Source organism: Harmonia axyridis, chromosome 5 (genome assembly GCF_914767665.1).
Source record: "Harmonia axyridis chromosome 5, icHarAxyr1.1, whole genome shotgun sequence".
Taxonomy (NCBI): domain Eukaryota; kingdom Metazoa; phylum Arthropoda; class Insecta; order Coleoptera; family Coccinellidae; genus Harmonia; species Harmonia axyridis.
In genome coordinates, this window is record NC_059505.1 from 13,991,380 (window position 1) to 14,011,034 (window position 19,655).

General features: G+C 31.9%; 2 protein-coding genes across 6 annotated transcripts in view; one reads left to right on the top strand and one right to left on the bottom strand.

The window, feature by feature from the left end:
* The first annotated feature begins 303 nt into the window (after positions 1–303).
* On the top strand, positions 304–5,327 carry LOC123680541. Of its 2 annotated transcripts, none has more exons than XM_045618482.1 (4): positions 304–583; positions 1,951–2,206; positions 3,825–4,098; positions 5,097–5,327. In XM_045618482.1, exons 1-4 carry the CDS (start codon positions 401–403, stop codon positions 5,209–5,211), a joined length of 828 nt encoding a protein of 275 aa, XP_045474438.1. In that variant the 5' UTR covers positions 304–400; the 3' UTR covers positions 5,212–5,327. The 2 variants fall into 2 exon arrangements, with proteins under 2 accessions (XP_045474438.1, XP_045474439.1); XM_045618483.1 differs by having other exon boundaries at positions 1,951–2,201; positions 3,823–4,098.
* LOC123680543 overlaps positions 5,254–19,655 on the bottom strand; it is a 39,911-nt gene continuing 25,509 nt past the window's right edge. For 2 of the 4 annotated variants that reach the window (XM_045618484.1, XM_045618486.1), the window contains 5 exons: positions 9,316–9,362; positions 9,175–9,259; positions 8,636–8,767; positions 8,237–8,375; positions 5,254–6,155 (listed from right to left, as the gene is read on the bottom strand). In XM_045618484.1, the coding sequence (XP_045474440.1) occupies positions 6,046–6,155; positions 8,237–8,375; positions 8,636–8,767; positions 9,175–9,259; positions 9,316–9,362 (513 nt within the window). In that variant the 3' untranslated portion in view covers positions 5,254–6,045. The other 2 variants (XM_045618488.1, XM_045618485.1) reach the window with 2 other exon arrangements.

A 19,655-nucleotide genomic window follows, 5' to 3' on the forward strand; every position in this document is an offset into this window, starting at 1 on the left:
AATCGAATTGGTAATAAAAAAAATTGTTTCGAGTAATTTGGTTCAAACTCTCTTTTTCTGACATGATAGATATGATATTACGCCCTTGTTAATCACCATTCTCATTCAGAAGATATCGATCATTAACATGAAGGAACAGCAAGATCGAATATGTGAAGACGTTTTTCGATGGAAACTTTTTTAATACCTATCAATTCAAAAACCTGAACTAAATAGAAACCGGCACCCATCTAAATCCGTTACTGTTTGAAATGGATACAGGTGACCCAAGCTGGGTCGTCTCTGGTCAATAACCAGACTTCTTCAGATTCTGAAATTGCGATTCAGTGAGAAGGCGCCTCCATCATCATTCTTAAGAATCACGTAGATGCGAGTGGAAGTATTCACATAGTATTTTGAAATGTTATTGACAGTGATTCTAGTTGGATTTGTGGCGTTTTCAAATGCCGCGCCAAGATCTAAAAGTAAAGGACCACAGTTAGTCTACGACCAAAAACAGCATGGTGATTATAATATACAAGTACATCTGAAAGATTTTCAGATCATTGCTTTGCTTGGAGAAGAATCTCTTGGGGGTATAGGGGTAAGTGAGTTGAAATAATAGTCGAAGAAATCAATTTACGATGTTTTCTATAATTGTTATTTAATACTTAAACCAGGTGTACCAAGTTATCGTATACAGGCAATTATTTGACAAGATATTAAAAAAAATGCTTTGAATAACATCAAAGTACCTTCCTCATGATGCATAAAAAAGTTTCTTACATTTGACAGCCCTGTGGTAGGTACCCCTATCTTTTTATTTTCAAATGGCACCCCTCGTATATTATTGTCATTGAAAATTGCGTGTCATTCTATTTGGAATATAACGATAGCACATACTTGGTTTTTTCATTAATAACAACAACAAAATAATAATAATAAAATAATAAATGATTTTGATCACATGCTTTTAATGTTTCTTCGTTTTTTGAAACGCATAGTAGGTATTTTGGTTGCCATTCATACTTCACAAAATGTTAATGTTTTTGTTATTACTGATAAAATACCAAGTATGTGCTACCGTTGTATTCCAAATAGAATGACACGCAATTTTCATTTACAATATACAGGGGGTGCCATTTGAAAATAAAAGTGAAGGATAGCTGCCACAGGGCGTCAAATGTAGGAACCTTTTTTATACATCATTTGGAAGGTTCTTTGATGTCATTCAGAGAAATTTTTTTTATTGTCTTATTAACTTGTCAAATAAACTGAGATATTGCCCCGGTGTATTATACTAATACAAGAATTTGAAGTACTTTGGAGAATAAGCGTTTGTAGGTATATAGGTAGATACTTATCGATGATATACAAGGTGAGTCAATAGTACTCGATCGGTCGATAACTCGCGGGAATTTTTGGCTTGAAGAATGATTCAAATTTTGACGGAATCGACAGTACTCAACGCGTAAGCTTGAATTGTTTTTGACTCTACAGCGGGTTCGAAAGTGGCGAAACATGATACTACCCTGGTTTTTCAAATGAGAATGTTCAATTTCTATATTATACTCATAAACTCCATGAAATTCTGATTTCGAAATACCCCATTTGTCATAATTTATCTCTAATACTTTTCAACAAATTTCATGGCTATAAAGGTTAATCTCGAACTCCTTAAGAAAATTAAGAGACTATGTTTCTATTTTTTACGTGGTTTCCATTTCATTTTGTCAAGATGTTTCCGAATATTTATGATGATTTCTCTGATTTGTCTTATCTTTAATTGATATTATTAGTATGGAATTTGAGTAATCCTATCCCTTTGAAACTGTATGCGTGGAAAGTAAACTCAGACCCGTGTTTCTGGGTATTTATATAAATAGTAGTGGTTTTATTCTTTCATTTACATTTATTAGATTATTTCATTCATGATTATTTTTATAGAATTAAATGACTTTTTCTATATAGGATTATGACTACAATTACGATTATGCTGATTTTACCGTGAAACCTTCCTCATCAAAACCAACACAGGACATTTCTACTAGCACGTACAAACCGCCATTAGAAGCAGAATTCACCAGTACGAAACTTAGTACTACTTTGAAACCCAGTGATGCGGAAACGAATAATTCAGTTTCTTCCACTGAAAAACCTCTTAGTTCTTTAGAGGAAGTGAAACCAGAGGAACAGAAACCAGAGGAACAAAAACCATCATCATCAGGTAAAAAATTTTCATGAATTATTATGACAATCTTTATTTAGATACAGATTATTCGAATATTAAAAAAAAACATTTCATAGATAATGAAATAAGTGGTTAGATTAGTGTTTATGATACTACGTACTTGCAGAATCGAAAATGAGAACGTTTTTTTCGAAAAAACCTTTTTTCGCACTTCTGGTTGAATGGCTACGTCAACAAACAAAACTGCCGCATTTGGAGTGAAGCTAATCCTCAAGTGTATGTCGAAACACCGTTACATCCAGAAAAACTGACTGTTTGGTGCGCTCTATGGGCTGGTGGAATCATTGGTCCGTACGTCTTCAAAAACGATAATGGCCAGAATGTTACAGTCAATAGTGATCGGTATAGAGTCATGATTACTAACTTTTTCATTCCTGAATGGAACAACCATGATGTCCAGGAGCTGTGGTTCCACCAAGACGGCGCAACATGTCACACAGCTCGTGCCACAATCGATTCATTGAAAGACACGTTTGGTGACCGCCTAATTTCACGTTTTGGACCTGTGAATTGGCCTCCAAGATCTTGTGATTTAACACCGCTAGACTACTTTCTGTGGGGCTATGTAAAGTCATTGGTCTATGCGGATAAGTCACAAACCCTTGACCATTTGGAAGACAACATTCGCCGTGTTATTGCCGATATACGGCCACAAATGTTGGAAAAAGTCATCGAAAATTGGACGTCCAGATTGGACTACATCCGAGCCAGCCGGTCATATGCCAGAAATCATATTTAAAATGTAATGCCACAAGATTATCTTGCGGATAAATGAAATTCATGTCAATCGAATAATCCATCGTTGTTTAATTGCAATTTAAAGTTCTATAGCTCTAACAAAACACCCTTTATATCTTTTTTAAAATTTTTTGGAATACTAACAAAATAGTTCGAAGTTCAAATTTTTGAAAAGGCAATCAAATTACTTTCAAAACAAGGAGTCATTCAACCCTCTTTCCGTTAAGATTTTAAAGGTTGCTGTCATCACGCTCACAGGGTCGACAAAAATTGATTGAAACCAACAGTATGAACCAAAGTTTACTTCTTTTTGCTTTTTGCTGATTTTTCATTTGGGCCTAGATATTATTAAGTGTGGTACATTTTCAATTTCACACTACATACATATAATTATAAAAGTTTATTGAGTCTACTTGATAAAGATAAATCAATATAAATATCGAAAAATTGATAACTTTCTGATCATTCCCTTCACAATAATATATCTTCATGATATATTCGGTTCATTTTCGTCTTGGAATACAATTCCAATTCTAAAAATGACAAAATTAATGACCAACCAAAAAAAATTCAAAATTACTGAAATTTTACGAATTGAGTAAACGGTTATCAAATTGAATAACTAAATTGATATAAACTGACGTACGTTTCGGAATTTTTGTATTCAATAATACAATTTATCCTCGTCAGTGCCTTATAGTTTAAAAAAACATTACTGAACTTACCAACTAACCCCTTGTATACCTACTTCACAAAAGTTACAATTGAAAATGAATAATAATATCAATCATATTACCTATAATAATAGCTTGATTGACTATGTCTGCATAATCATCAATTTTATAATTTTTCACAGATTCTCCCACTAAAGATCAGCCTTCTAGTACAGGAAAACCAGAAGGGACGACGAAAGAATCTTTAGGGTCTCCAGCTGCTTATGACATTCCCGGACAAATTCAAGTTCAAGTAATTCAATCTCTACGTGATTTACATAATTTAAATGAGAAGAAGGAACAAAGTGGCGATAAAGATTTTGCAGTAAAAGCTAGCGATAGAAAATGCACAACAGGGTTCACTAAAGACAAAAGAGGAAGGTGCCGCAGAGTGAGAAAGCCTCAAAGTCCTTTACCGTAAGTAATAATAATAATAAAAATAAGTTTATTCCTCGGTTTATTCATTAAAAATTACAATAATCTTCTTTAATATAATGTATCTGTAAAGATAATAAATAAACCAAGAAAGAAGTAACTAAAGGTCAGACCTGTACGTGACATACCTATGAACACATGAATATAAGACGAGAACAACTACAACAATGATAATATATACCTAATAAAAATAATAATAACATAACTATTTAAACTTATTAAACTGGCCAATAAAACAGATGAACCAAAGTAGAATAAAACAAGGTGAGTGGATAATTTAGACCAGAACTGACGGAGCAAATTCAGTCGGTCATTTACTGAAGCGCCATCAAAAAGCTCGTCATGAAAATAAAACGGATAATTTAGACCAGAACTGATGGAGCAAATTCAGTCGGTCATTTACTGAAGCGCCATCAAAAATCTCATCATGAAAATAAAACAGGTGTAAACATTACCAACCAGGATTCAGATTAAAGTATTTCATACAGTATACATATTATAGTCCTCCCACATATAACATTTCATAAATTCAGGTGAATGGTTGAAAATTCTGCATGGAAGATTTTGCTCAAAATGTAGGCTAATCTAATTCTTTCGAATATTGTTGGTGAGGAAGTATCAAAAGAATACATAAGCTATTTGGCAAACATAATGTTACATAACGAACTCAACTGATCTTTGATTAATATGAAATAGAATAGTTGATATTCAATATTTTTTATTTATTTAGTAATTTGAGAACTTCATACTCTTCAGTCTTTGTACACTTTAAAGAAGGTGAAGAGGACTACTACTATATCAAGCCTTTTCTTCAACTTCCATTAAAACTAATGTATAATAAAATTTCACTTATTTTGAAAATGCTTTTTTTTTTAAACAGTTGGGTTTCCATGAAATAATTTATTTTCAAAACGGTAGAGATGATTCCTGCACTTTTGGATCACTTATTATGGATGACCATAAATTTCTTATTATTGCAGATTCAATTTTGGCCGACTTGTGAACTTGGCAAAGAGATTTAGATCCAACGATGAAGATGATTCAGTGGAGACACCTACCTCAGCTAATTTTCTCCCACAGCCACATCAGAATTAAGTAATGAAAAATAAATCAATTTATAGTCTTATCGAAGTGTGATCGAATTTTAATTTATTTATTTATTAAATTAATTATATCATGATATATTTTCTAATTAAAGTGATAATAAAGAATCATCTTGATTTTACTAGAGTACAAACATGTTTTTTCATTTTCTGATAAGTAATAACATGAAATATTCTCCATTTAAATTTTTATAACAAAATCATTTTGATTCAATAGAATATAGGTAACCATATTTCAACATAGAGGATTTCATCAGATGAAACAGAACATCATAAACGAAGACAAAGATTCTATAATTCTAATACTAGTAAAAAGGTATAAATCCTTAATCACAGACAAAAACTGAGAAATTCACCTCCTTCTCTATTAATACCTAAAATAAGTAGGTAGGTACTTATCATGAAATTATCGTTATCAGAATACTTATATCTTGAAAGTTGGAACATTAATAAAGTGTTACTATATTATGTATTGATTTGATAACCAAATTGAAAAAAAAAAATTAAACAAATATTCTATAATCATATTGTTCTTATAATTACTTATTTGTTATTTACCTTATACATTTATTCAAGTTATTTACTTCTCTTCTTATTCGATTTTGTTCCAATGAAATATGGAAATTTTTTTTATGTGTAATATATAACAAATAATCATTAAGAATACATTAACAACAAATAAAAAAAAATACATTTTAAATACCAACTTTTCGTCCCTAATTTCATAGGAAGTTTCCTCAAAGATATGATAATTAAATTAGCAAAATCGTCATTTTAAACTATATCATTAAAAATATCGTATCAATGATTCTCAACAAGGAATTTTTCAAGCTTCTGGTGTCGTCTTTTTAGAATCACTGTCACCTTCGAAATTTCTCACATCTGAAGCCTGAACTTGATTTTTGAATAAAACAAACATCATAAGGACATCAGTCACTGTGAACAAACAACAATTGAATAAATAACACAACAATGAAATACTTAAGGTGAATAATTGCCTTTTAAGAGAGGGCGAATGATCATGTCATCTGTCACAAATCAACTATTAACTTAGAAGATAATAATGTTACAATTTGAAAAACAGAGCCTGCATCAGGAAATTAATGACTAATTGTTGAAATAATTCATGAAATTAATAATTTTACTTCTGCGATAAATCAGTATAGTATATTTGATAATAGAGATTATCGACTTTTCAATGGACATCAAATGAATCTTATTTTAATTTCTAGTTATAATATACCTATTTTTTCTTGGTAACTAAATTCAAAGGGTTTGGTGAGATTTGGAATGTAACTCAATTAATTTCAAGTGACGTAGTTGGTTGTACTTCATAATAAATCTTAAATTCGTTTTCGTAGCATTGATATATTGAATTTTGTTTCCTCCGTACTCTTAAATATGAAGTTTCTATTATTTGTGTTATAGATTCCTGTATTTTTGTAGCTCTGAGAATAGGTTACCATCAGAATTCAAGTGATTGGAGCGACCGCTCTAATCGTTTCCTTATCTGAACTAAATTTCAAACCAGTCGGACCTTTTGTTACTGAATTATTCTGTTTTTATTCTGATTTTATTTTTTATTTCTGATTTTATAGAGTGTGTCATATCCAAACTTGCTTAGAATGCATACTTCTGCGAAATTAATTTTTGTAAATAATTTTCGATAAATAACTGGAATTTATTTTGGGCATGAATCAATGAAATATTAAGTTTTTCAATATTCTGCTTAAATTTTCTATTGTTCTGATAAAGCAAATAAACAAAAAATGCTGTACAAAGCTTGTTTATAAAACACCATGCAATATCTCAAATTGATCAAATCATTGAAGAATTGAGTATTTTATTCAATATTTGTCTTGAATTTTCTTTGATGAAGATCTGATTAATTTGATCTCAATTCAAACTGTAAGTTTTAAATAATTGAAATATATTTTTATATTTCTGAATATATCGAGTGAAATTTTTCTTCTTTTACAGAAGTTGAAATTTTAGAAATGAGCATCAAGAAATTCATTCGATTAAAAAACGTTTTAGCCTAACAGCTAGCAGTTCATTCAATTATTTTCTACAGGGATGAAAAAATATCTAAACAAAATTATTATCGATCACTTAAAAAGTAGGTACTATTCAAGCAAATTTTCATTGTACTGACAGAAATCCCAATGTATAAAATCTCAATTTCTTGTGTGATGAAAATTTACTCATAAAGGTACACAATTGTGTACTTTTTGAAACTTCGATTTTCTATAAATGTTCAACGTTTGTGCAAAAAATTTTTTCAGTTTTTACAACATATTTTATTGAATATTTCAATGTAGGTAATTCTTCTTTTTAAATTTCATTTTTATTTTGAAAATGGTATCAATTTAAAAGATCATTTGATGCAATAATTCAGCCTGGCCAACAATTCATTGAAGCTTTCTACAAAATTTCGTGCCAATAGAGGCGTCAGAACAATAGAAAATAAAAGATGAATAACGAAAAAACAATGAATGTAAAATAATGAGTTTCTCAGAGTACCTTCACGCATTCACCAATCCCACCCTTAGAGACCACATATAAACCTATATACAGTTATATTTTCTCCAAGAGTGCAATTGGCGTATTAATGACGAGCGCTCAAAATCATCTTAATTCACGTTATTATTCATTTTTTTATACTATCAAAAGAAAATCCCCTTAAATTTCAGCTTGATGAGAGGTGGGTTATAATTTATAAATTACTATTCCTATGACAAAGTAAGTGTCTTCTGGCAGATCCGCAGATACCTAACATCACAAAAAGGGGTTGACAATTTTTCATTGACTTTTTACCATATGTATCTAAATAACATTATATTGAACATGTAGGCTTGTGCGAATGGCTTGGAATATATATTTTTTAAATTTTTCAGTCACTTGAAAAGTTGCTGATGCTTGACGGACTTATTTTATCAATCAGTTAATAATAAAGCATTATTTAAAAATTTTCCAACTCAGTAACAAAATGGTGTGTCAAATGAAAAGCTACTTACCTACTATCAAAAATGCTAGGATAGTGTTGGGGATTGAATATCTACTGTGGGACAGAGTTCCTTTGAAGATGAGTGCAATAGTGAATATTATTTCAGTCATTTTCCAAACTAACCATGGTGTTATCAGTCTCAGTTTGCCCTGAAAATATGACAAATCAATTTTTATAGTTTGGTGAACATAATACTTTTAATTGTATATAATTAAATTTGTATATTTTTAATTTTTCGATTATTTATGAACGAATGTACAATGAACGAAATTTACAGAAAAACCTAGAAACTTGCAATTTGCAGGTTAGGATTTCGACTGCCGCTATTAGGTTCGTCATGATCAATTTTTTTTTGATAACCAAAAAGCAAAAAAAAACTTGTAGACTGAATTATATTTCGATTACTTACTGTTGATAGTCCGTAATAAAGTCCATAATGGACTGAAGCAATAATCACATAGAAAGTATGCATGAAAATCATTCCATCGTTGAACCAAATGATGAAGAAGAAAAGTATTTGTAGGGCGAACATAGAGATGATCTGCAAAAATTATATATTGAGAACATATAACCCATCAATATTCGTACATTTTTTCCAATTTTTCTCTTTGACATCCATTTGGAACGTAGAAAGGTGGATATGAATCTAAAGCCCTGGGAATTTTACATATTGGTTCATTAATTTCTCCTATCTATAGAAGATTATTTTCAATAATGTCTCAATGAAAAGTGACTAGCGACGGCCCTGCGTACATACGATAACTTTTTATTTGAAATACTTAGAAACATGAAATTTGCAAGATAGGTTTGGATGTTGAATGTCTAAGTTGAATTGGTTGATGGGGAAAATACAAATAGGAGGTTCCGTAATTATCTCAGTTTGAAATTTAATTTTTTTGTTATTTTCAAAACATTCTATGGATATAATTTGTAAAGACTAATACATACCAGTGCTAAAATTGAGAAACGAGCTCCGAAAGTTTCGGGTTCAGCTGGGAAATACTTGGTGTAGAATTTTTTCATTTTGCTGAAACTGAATGAAATGAGGAATATAATAAGGAGTACAACTATCAAATACACTATACTTACGGTGATATAGTTGGGGTTGCAGGATCATGGTTCACAGCCATATCCGTCTGAAAATGAAAGATATATTCAATTTTCTGTTGATTCCAGGAAACCAAAATTATACTAGATGTTTGATGAGATCTAACAATAGTAATCGAGCTTTTGACTTTGTTGGTATTCGACTGAAATATAAATTATAAAAGGATGCATCACTTCCGCAGATGTTTTCAAACTATTGCAAAACTTACTATGAACCATTGCCTTGTCACATACCTAATAAAACGATATTTCTCACGTTGGATAAGGATATCTTCCATTATGCCTTGCATATAAACTCAACAATGTATTGATTATGAAGTGATAGTGACTTCCTGTTGAATAAAAATATTACAGATATTTCATATAGAGATAAACTAATCCCTGGAAAACAGAAATTTGTTTTTATGTTTTTCCAATTTTACAGGCTCCAATTTCACATTATTATGTGAAATCCAATGCTAGCATAAATTTAAGACGAGATCGTAAAAGAGTATTGCATTTTATAGCAGTTGTGTAGCTTCTGATAAGTAGAGTTCCCCATGTTTTGTAGAATTAGTTAATTTTTTATGAAAACTGCAAAATTATGAATTATTCATTAGAAATCAATAAAATAATAATTAACCCAAAGATAACAAATTATAAATACTGACAGTGATTAACCAAGTTGAATTAATATTTTAAAAGAATCAGAGATTTATCAAGAATAACAAATATTGAATAATGATTCTACGTAGTAATTTTTTTAAGATATGCATTTTTCCAAATCCAAATCTGATTCCTTGATTTATTGATTGATATCACCTTGAAAATTAATAAAAATGAAAATTAATTAATCTTATTCCTGGGCTAGGGGAATAAGTCTCATTTTCTTCGAGGAATATATAATTTAATAAGGTCCTTTATTGGAAAATAATAGTCCAAAAAATAAAAAAAAGTATTGCCGTGAATTCTGGAGCTTTTGATAGCTCGTTTAATCATGCACTAATTGCATCATTGAACATTAGATAGTATATAATAATAATAATCATAATATTTATCCAAAATGAACATAATATATACATATAGGTATACATCATTTAGGTTTCCAAGGGTGGAATTGGTGCAGGGGCGGAGCCAGACGATGTTCGAGGGGGGGGTGGGGGGGCATAGATAGTCACGGCTCATATAGGTTAGCAAAATAGCGGAATTTTTTGTTGGTACCTTCCGGGTCAAGTGTTTTTTTGTATCATAGAAAGATGGATTTCAGTAAATAATATCATATTCAGTTTCTAGAATTTTTGTAGGACAGAAACAAGTTAAAAAAAAATTTCACATATTTCATAAATATATGTAAATTTATATCACAAGACAACTCAGGCGCAAGAAAGTATAAGGTGTAGTTAAAAGAAAACCATTATTTTTGCATAATGAACAAGGCATCAATTATCATAGTTAAAATGATTCAATTTGGGTTCCCTCCCAATCTCACTAATCACACAGCAAAACCTTCCTGGCCGTTTCAGAAGGCTCACCGCGTTTCGACCACGACCGTTTTTACTTGACGTTGTCATAAATGATCCACTTCTCATCACCAGGTACCATGCTTTTATCAATATTTTCGACAATTGGCCACAGCGCCGCCGCCATACATTTAAGCTCCCCGGCGAAATAAAATTTCACCGCCCTGTTTTGGCTCATTTATCTGAATTTTCATTGAAGGAGCCTCTGTTATTCCTCTCAGGCATCTTTTCAATTTTATATGAAACCGTATCAAAACTCAAAATCACCTTGTCAAATTTATCAAAACGTCCTGGATTGTTTAAAAGCATGACGCTCTATTATAAATCTATAGCACAAAAACGACGTAGTTCTCAAAGGTGCAAAAAGTCTTGTTTTATTAACTGACTGACACTGCCGGGGTGCCAAATTGTAGAGGCGCTCCGGCAAAATGTCCGGTATGCCGCCCCTGGCGGTGGACCTGATTGGCCTTCCAGTGAGTGGTGGATCTTTGATATCGAAATTATCGGAACGGATTCGACGAAACCAAAATTGAACGTGATTGGCTATTACAGTATCACGTCCAAAAACACTACATTTTCAGCCGCTTGGCTGGTATTTTCATCTTTATTTAAGAAAAACTATAAAATATAGCGTATTTTTTCTGCTAGTGTTCATCTTTGTGACGTGCTCAAACTTAACTGAGTCAATTCATCACAAAACTGTCAGAATGTAGAGGTATGAACTTAAAAACAATTTCCAGTGTGTTTTTGTACACTTGAACACTTTGTACAAGTCTCTACGATGAGTGTATCCTGAGATATAACCGCTTACCTAGCTTATTTGCCCACCCTGTACAACGCGAGATACAAATAACTAAAGCCATAGCCATGTATTGTAAAAATAATGAATTCCTTTTCACTACACCTATTTAATAAAAACATACGATCAAATATTAAAAAACCAATAACAAATTCTAGTATCCTATTTTTTGACTAGCGTATCTTTGTATAATATTTTCAACATTAAGACTGCTGCAAATGGTTCTATGTATATGCATTAATGCCAATACATTGAACCTGTCTTCAACCATTCTAGATCTTATCGAATAGTTTTCGATTTTTCAGGATACATTTTTATAGTTCTAAGGTCCGCGAGGGGGGCCATGGCCCCCATGCCCCCTCTGTATCCGCCCCTGAATTGGTGCATGAATGACGAGTGCTCAACAGCTCCTGACTTCACCGCAAGGGCGTAGATCTTTTTTTCTTTTGGGGGGGTAATCGAGAAAAAATTTTTTGACGGGAACGTTTACTCATATCTGTGATGTGAGAGAAAAAGTTTGATAACGAAGTTTGAACCAAATTACTGGAAATAATTTTTTTTATTACCAATTTGGTTGTTCTTACCTTATACTGGATGTTCCTGAATTAGAGTTGCAAAGGAAAATGAGAGATTCTTTGAATAAGAAGAAAAATTCCCACGGATATGAGCCCGCAAACGCTTTGTTTTCGAGATACAGGGTGTTCCTAGTGTATCGTACGTTTAAGTGATGCTTATTATAACAGTTTATCAAATCTGTATAAATCTTCGATTAAAGTGGGTAAATAAGAAATGAACTTTATGATTTATTCATTCATTACAGCTTACTATCTGGATCTTTATTATAATTTGGATTTTCCTGAGGATTACTTGAGATCTGTTTGAAATTTTTTTCTCGAAATGATAGCAGATACGATACAACTATAACAAACACAAAAGTGTAGTACTGGACTAGAGTTACTTTCTAAATTTTTTGAAACTACCAGCGGTTCATCAATAGAAAGTTCTGAAGGCAAGAATCACGCACCCCTCCAGAAAATAAATCACCCTGTCGATTTGCATTCAAAATTAGCATATTACATGATGAAAATTTTAAATAGGAATATCTATGGCCAATTCAAATTAATTATGTTGTGAAGGAAAGGTTTTATGAGAAAAAAATTTGACACTTGTATCTCAAAAACAAAGTGTTTGGGGGGACTCATGTTACAGGACTTTTTTTTTAAATGATTCGAGAAATCTGTCATTTTCATTTGTACCTCAAATTTAGGAACACAGTGTAGATATAGTCAATTCAAAACTGATGTCTTCACAAATAAATTGCAATTTGAATGAAACACAATGAAAAATACAATTCATCCAAGACAATTTCTCTATGCGAAGTACTCAGTTCAGAAATGGCATTTAATTTTTAACTGAAGAATATCACTGATATAAGTGCGTTGAAAACATCCTTAACTTGATGCAATGCACAATAGATAAAATGCTTGATTTCGAGTAGGTATACTTATAGCTTTCATCGTTCCAATAAATTTCATGAGCTATCTATCATTCAATTATTCAAAGCTCCTCGACAAAAAACTAATATTATCCACTGAAACCATCGGCACAAATTATTGATTGCAAACTTCTTCGGAGTTCTCAATTCATTTCTAAATATTCTCTTCGTCCAATTCGAATAGTACACAGTAACAAGGATGCACATTTTCAGAATTAAGTTATTCAGTTATAACATAAATCAATAAGTATATTGATACCATTCATCGAAGATAGAAAATTCAATCTAACATCATCGTATAATACTTATAATAATAGATTGGACCTTTTTTGCAAGAAAATTCATTTTCAAAATATAGATTTTGGGTTCAATAAATTAAATTTCGTATTTCAAAAATTTGATCTCTGATAAGTCATGAAAATATGAAAATGTTTGATATAACATATTAATCACTATATATATATATATATATATATATATATATATATATATATATATATAAACAATGGTTTAAGGGGTGTTGGAATTGGTCATGTGTTTAGGATGTAAACCAAGCCTTTTACACTCCAACAGGAACACTCTGCGATTCCGCAATGCTGCCAACTTGATGTTATTAGATGACCATGATTTTAAGGTCGATGACATTTCCCTTCCATACCGTACACGGATTTCAGCATAAAACCCCATGCTAATATACAAAATGTGATAATTTCCTAAAGTAATTAATAAACAATGGTTTAAACCATTGTTTATTAATTACTTTATATATATATATATATATATATATATATATATATATATATATATATATATATATATATATATATACCCAACGGTGCTGATTTTGAGAATGACGCGCAACCCACGACGCCATCTTTCGGGTGACTCACTATACTCGTTGGGTTTTACTGTTTCTCTTTCAATATATAACATTAAATATCGACAGCAAATCATGGGCCCTTTCCGGACAAAATCAATTTTTTATTGAAATTTACACATTTCTTGGACCTTTTGGGTTGGAAATAAATCCACTCTATTTCCGAGATCATTCGAAGACGAAAGTAAGAGAGAGCCTGAAGAGCATTCTCTCCAACTCCATGAAGGGCAACCAATACTATCTTCTCATAATTTGTGTAGGATTTTGGGAAAGTGTCAGCCACATTGAACAGCTGTATGGTTTTTCATAATTATGTCCCGCATTTTTGTTTATTCTTGTTAGAAAAGGACAAAGGTAGTGTTGCCAAAAGAGAGTTACAATTTCTCGTGATATTCACAACATTTGATGGAATGCTGCGACGAGCTGCGTTGCGGAGGCTAAACTTCTGATGTGGTGGTCAACACCTCATGCTTCTGGATAAATTCGAGTTTACCACATCTTGAAGTATTTTTCTTTTCTCGTCCTCAAGGCAGAATACCCGTAGAATACCACGGGTAGTAAGGTGGAAGGGATACACTGACTAGTCACTGTTTATTTTCTAGCACTTACATTTTACATTTATCTGTGAATCAAACCCCATCGATTAGTACCTATGCTTATTATATGTATATGTGTACTTGTTTACATAACATTGTTACGGACAATATACAGGCTGTAAGTAAAACACTAAACGTCGCTGATACTTTTCTAGACGAATTCATTGCTGATAGTGGAGACCAGTCCAGTGCAGAGTACTTACAAATCTATGTCTTTTTTGTGACAGGCTGATATTGTTGATGGCTGAATATTAGGCAGTCAGTATCGTCTATAACTTGCTCCGTCAGCATTGATTCGCTTCAGCGAGGTTGAAACTCATGAGATTTTTTCCATTGGAAAGTAAATTTCTGAACCACATTGATAACTGTCTTGAAATATTATTTCGCTGTATGCTAAAACAGCATGATGGCGTAATTGTTAGTGATGGGCATCCTCGGATAGAAATACTCGGTTAACCGATTTTTAAAATGCTCGGTAACATCCGAGCATCGAAATGTTCGCATCGCTAAATACTCGGCACTCTATCTTCAGTGCGGAGACTCGCATCTCGAAAGTCTTCGTTTGATTTCGTAATTCATATGCTGTATCTACTCGTACTCGACGAGGAATCCTCGTGTACATTTCCGATTCTCGTGCTCGTAAATTAAATCGTGATAAGAAAGAATTAGGATTTAGGAATAACGAATAACAAAAAAACTTGGACTTGATCAGCGAAGAATATGTGTGTGTGATCTTTTTTTTTTTGGGAATATTTCGCGGCACCACCACTGAAAACTGAGGTTAACTATATTTCAATTTATCGGCGTTGAATGGTGAAAACTGAAATGGAAGATTAGTTGTTCCTCCAAAATATTTGGAAATTTTTTCACAAAATAGACACACAGCCACTTGATTATTAGCTTTGCTGAAGTATTCCCAAACAAATGACTTCTTGGCTCCAGGACGCATTTTTATTTTCCGAAATAATTAATCGTTCCAAGATGAAATTACTTTTGTTGGAACATTCGTACTGAAATGTATGAGAGCTATCCCCTTTTATTTTATAGGAATAAGAGTTTCTAATAATTCATTGATGGCTTCGTACTTTTCTGACTTCAATTCAGAAAATGTATTATTTTGTTGAGATCACTCTGACTGCCAAATGACATTTATGAAACTTAAACTCCAGTCTCAAATAAATTTGGAATAGAAACTGAAGTATTCCCTAATTATTGGTGTGAATGGAATAAAAAATTTAAAGATTTCATGAATGACATAAATCTCAGGCATCAGAGTGATTTTCCGAAGACGCATATTCAGCTGAGTAATGAATTGTTCCCGGTGACTGAATGATCCAAATGTCTACCAAGTGATAAAATGTGTAGTTTATTACTTAGCGCAACGTATTCGGGAATCTTTGGCTATTGCCGACGATATTAAAACATTTTTAACGCATTGAAGATCATATCGCATACGAGGATTTTTTAATTGTGCTACTGCCAGCCTCCTGCTCTAAGTAGCTAGTGAAAACCATAGCTAAATCCTTCCCGTAGTGGTAAGAATAGGAGCTGTAGACTATTACAAGGACGTAGAAATGGGGGCTACTGGTGGTTATTCCCGCCCCCCCAAGATTTTCGAAATATAAAATTTTAGAAATCTCGCAGACAAAGAGAGAAAACATCTCCATAAAATGAACCAATAATAATCATTTTACTTTTCTCTGAAATCGACACGTTAGTAAAAAATCAGACCCTTTCATGGTTTATGAGTTTATTATCGCTTTCAAGATGAGTACTTTCATTGCACTACGAGCTCGTCTTTGACTTTCTCGGCATCGCCCTTTATTTGCCATCTGTGATTTTTGCATTCGTCATCGGTATACACTTACCTATTGTTTTCGGTTTTTTGTATCATTCTCGTCACAAAATTTCAATATGTAGTTATCAAAAAAATGAACTGAGTAATTCGCATCGAAAAATTGTCTGGGCTGTGTTCTACAATTTATTGTGTTTCATTCAAATTGCAATTTATTTGTGAAGACATCAGTTTCAAATTGACTATATCTACAGGCTGTTCCTAAATTGGATGTACAAATGAAAATGACAGATTTCTCGGATCATTTCAAGAAAAAAGTCTTATAACATGAGTCCGCAAATGCTTTGTTTTTGAGCTGTTAAAGTTCAAGTTTTTCTCTCATAGCACCTTCCCTTCACAAGATATTTAACTTGAATTGGTATTGATTCTCCAATTTAAAGTTTTCATCATGTGATATCCTAATTTTGAATGTAAATCTACAGGGTGATTTTTTTCTGGAATGTTGCCCTCTCCTTTTCTCCAGAATTATTTTTTTGTGAACCACTGGTGATTTGGAAAAATTTAAAAAGAAACTCTGGTTCAGTTCTACACTTTTTGGTTTGTCGTAGTTTTTTTGTATCTGCAATCGGTTTCGAGAAAAAAATTCAAACTGCTCTCTAAAGTAATTCTCAGGAAAATCCAAATTATTATAAAGGTCCAGTTAGGTAGCTGTGATAAATAAATAAATTATAAGTTTTGGTACTTATTTACCAACTCTTTACCGAAGATGAATAAAGATTCGATAAACTGGTTAAACATCACAAAAAAGTAGGACTACAAGAAACAACCTGTATCTCGAAAACAACGCGTTTGCGGGCACATGTTCATTGGCCATTTTATTTTCAAAATTATCCAAGGAATCTCTCACTTTCCTTCGTAACTCCAATTCAGAAACACCCAGTAATAGATAAGAACAATCGAATTGCTAATGAAAAAATTATTTCGAGTAATTTGGTTCAAACTTCGGTATCAAACCTCTTTTTCTCATATGGTCGTCAAAAATTAAAATAGTCCCTTGGACTATTATAATTTTACTAATGGCGATTTTACGTCGCCATATAGCTGTGTGAACCTAAGGACTGCTAAATAACGGTTTCACAATTTTTTTATGATTTTCCTCGTGCGATGAGTATAGGAGTTAATATTTTGGTGAAACGATGACCAAAACAAAAATTAAAAATATTCAAATTTTGAAGTCGAATATCATGATATTTATCCAATCTATAGACTCACGATTACAGTAAAATTGAAGTACATTTCATCTCCTAAAAAATGTATGAGTGGGTTTTTGTGTAAAACCAATTTTTCACAATTTATGTGTCAAAAACTGCAACAAGATCGAAAATTTCGAAAAATTTGAAAGGGTTGTTATTTGTTCTAATATGTTTCGGACAGTTTTTTGATGTCAGATATAACTAATGCCACTTTACAGTGATCATACTTTTCCATGATAGCAATAATTAAGGGCCATGAAAATTGATAATTCTCAAGGAAAAATATCATCTGGTATGAAATATCCATAATCTTTGTTATTCTATTTCTTTATGAATTCTTGATACATTTCAACTATGAAACGAGAAATCAACCCTTTTATAGACTGACTTAAAGGTAAATAGGGTAGTAGGAGGCCGCATGATGAAGAATTATTGATTTGAACGAGTTTCAGATATGCATTATAAATGAATCCTGAATGATAATGGATGGGAGTACTAATTGGGAATTAGACAAATATAAAAATAATATTTGTCGATATGAAGAGCTGAAAAAGTATGAAATGCATTGAGGTAACGAATTTGGGACTCGTAATTTTTGAGTTTTGGCTAATTATTATATTCAATACATCACTCATAATGGAGGCAATTCAAATGAATGTAACATGACAATTTTTTGTATGTGGAATCTTCACTATCTTGTCACTCAAATGAAATCAATAAACTATAAAAATGTTTTTTATTCGGGAGAATACAGATTTTCAGCTAATAACGAGAGTTTTAATCTTTCGTGGAATATGCCTGGGCATCCAATTTCTCAGTTTTATGGGGCAAGTCCTACAGCAAGAAGCTTTGTTGAACCACCAGATTGCTTAACGTTCGAATGTTCCATAGTGGCGCAAATTTGTTTTTGGTATAAAAAAAGTATAATCGTGAGAAATTTCATCAATTTCGGGTGAAATTTTTTTTTCGCTGTACACATAAAAACAAATTTTTATTCTATTTTTGAAAAAATGTTCTCACAGAAATTCTTAGACAAATGAGTTGATTCAGAAAATAAAATTCAATTTGACAACCGAGGAAAAAAATTTCAAACTTTGCAGGTTTTCCGCCATTTTGAATTTTTTTTTCAAGGTTCTTTACATTTTCTGAATTCAGCACTCAAAAATACTATGATTTGACCAAAAATTGTAACTTCAAAGGTTATACTGACCACACTAAATACAATATTGGTCAGAAATTACGTTGCCCACCTTGTATCTCGCTTATGCTTCGAAAACGAGGTATATGTCATAAGACAAAAATGATTCTCTCGGTGTCATCTACATGACTATATAGGTTCGTCCGGTATAAAATGAAATACCCTGTATATGAAATGTACCTACATCTAAGAGTGTTGGCTTTGTATGTTCTGAATTTCAACCTAAATAAATTAAAAATTGTTATTTGAGTACAAACGTACTTATTATTTGATGTCGTCTTTGATAATTTCCCTCAAAATAAGCTTCGACATGCCCACTTCCCAATGTGCTCAATGTTAAAATACGCTGATCCGCTAAATTCCCTGTGAACATTTTTTGCTAATGTGTCTCCAAATATTTTAACCAAATATTAACTTCACGAATGACAACATTACAAATCATCCAGATTAAACGTCATTTATTTCCTATGAAAATGCGTTTTTCTTGAATGACCTTTGTAACAGTTCGATGCAAGCAAACAATGGAAAGTATACTTAAGCATTTAAGCCACATTGAATAGAAATTTTGTTTTGTCCGCGTCATAAAAATTATAACATCAACTTTCTTAGGCTATCTCGAAATATTACAAGCAGTAGATAAAATGAAATTGCAAATTTAAGAGGAATATTTCTTATCCCATTACTCACAGAATGTCTGAACTTGAATGAAAAAAATATTTTAATGAAATTTACGTTTCAGGATATGAACCCAGTACCATTCCTTATGAAATTCAATTGAACTTCTGAAAAAAAAATTGATAGCTGATATTA

Excerpts from the sequence above, each read along its gene's own strand:
- LOC123680541 (XM_045618482.1), top strand. The coding sequence starts at position 401 with ATGTTATTGACAGTGATTCTAGTTGGATTTGTGGCGTTTTCAAATGCC. Across the intron at positions 584-1,950 it reads AATCTCTTGGGGGTATAGGG|GATTATGACTACAATTACGA; the intron begins GTAAGTGAGTTG and ends TTTTCTATATAG. Across the intron at positions 2,207-3,824 it reads ACAAAAACCATCATCATCAG|ATTCTCCCACTAAAGATCAG; the intron begins GTAAAAAATTTT and ends AATTTTTCACAG.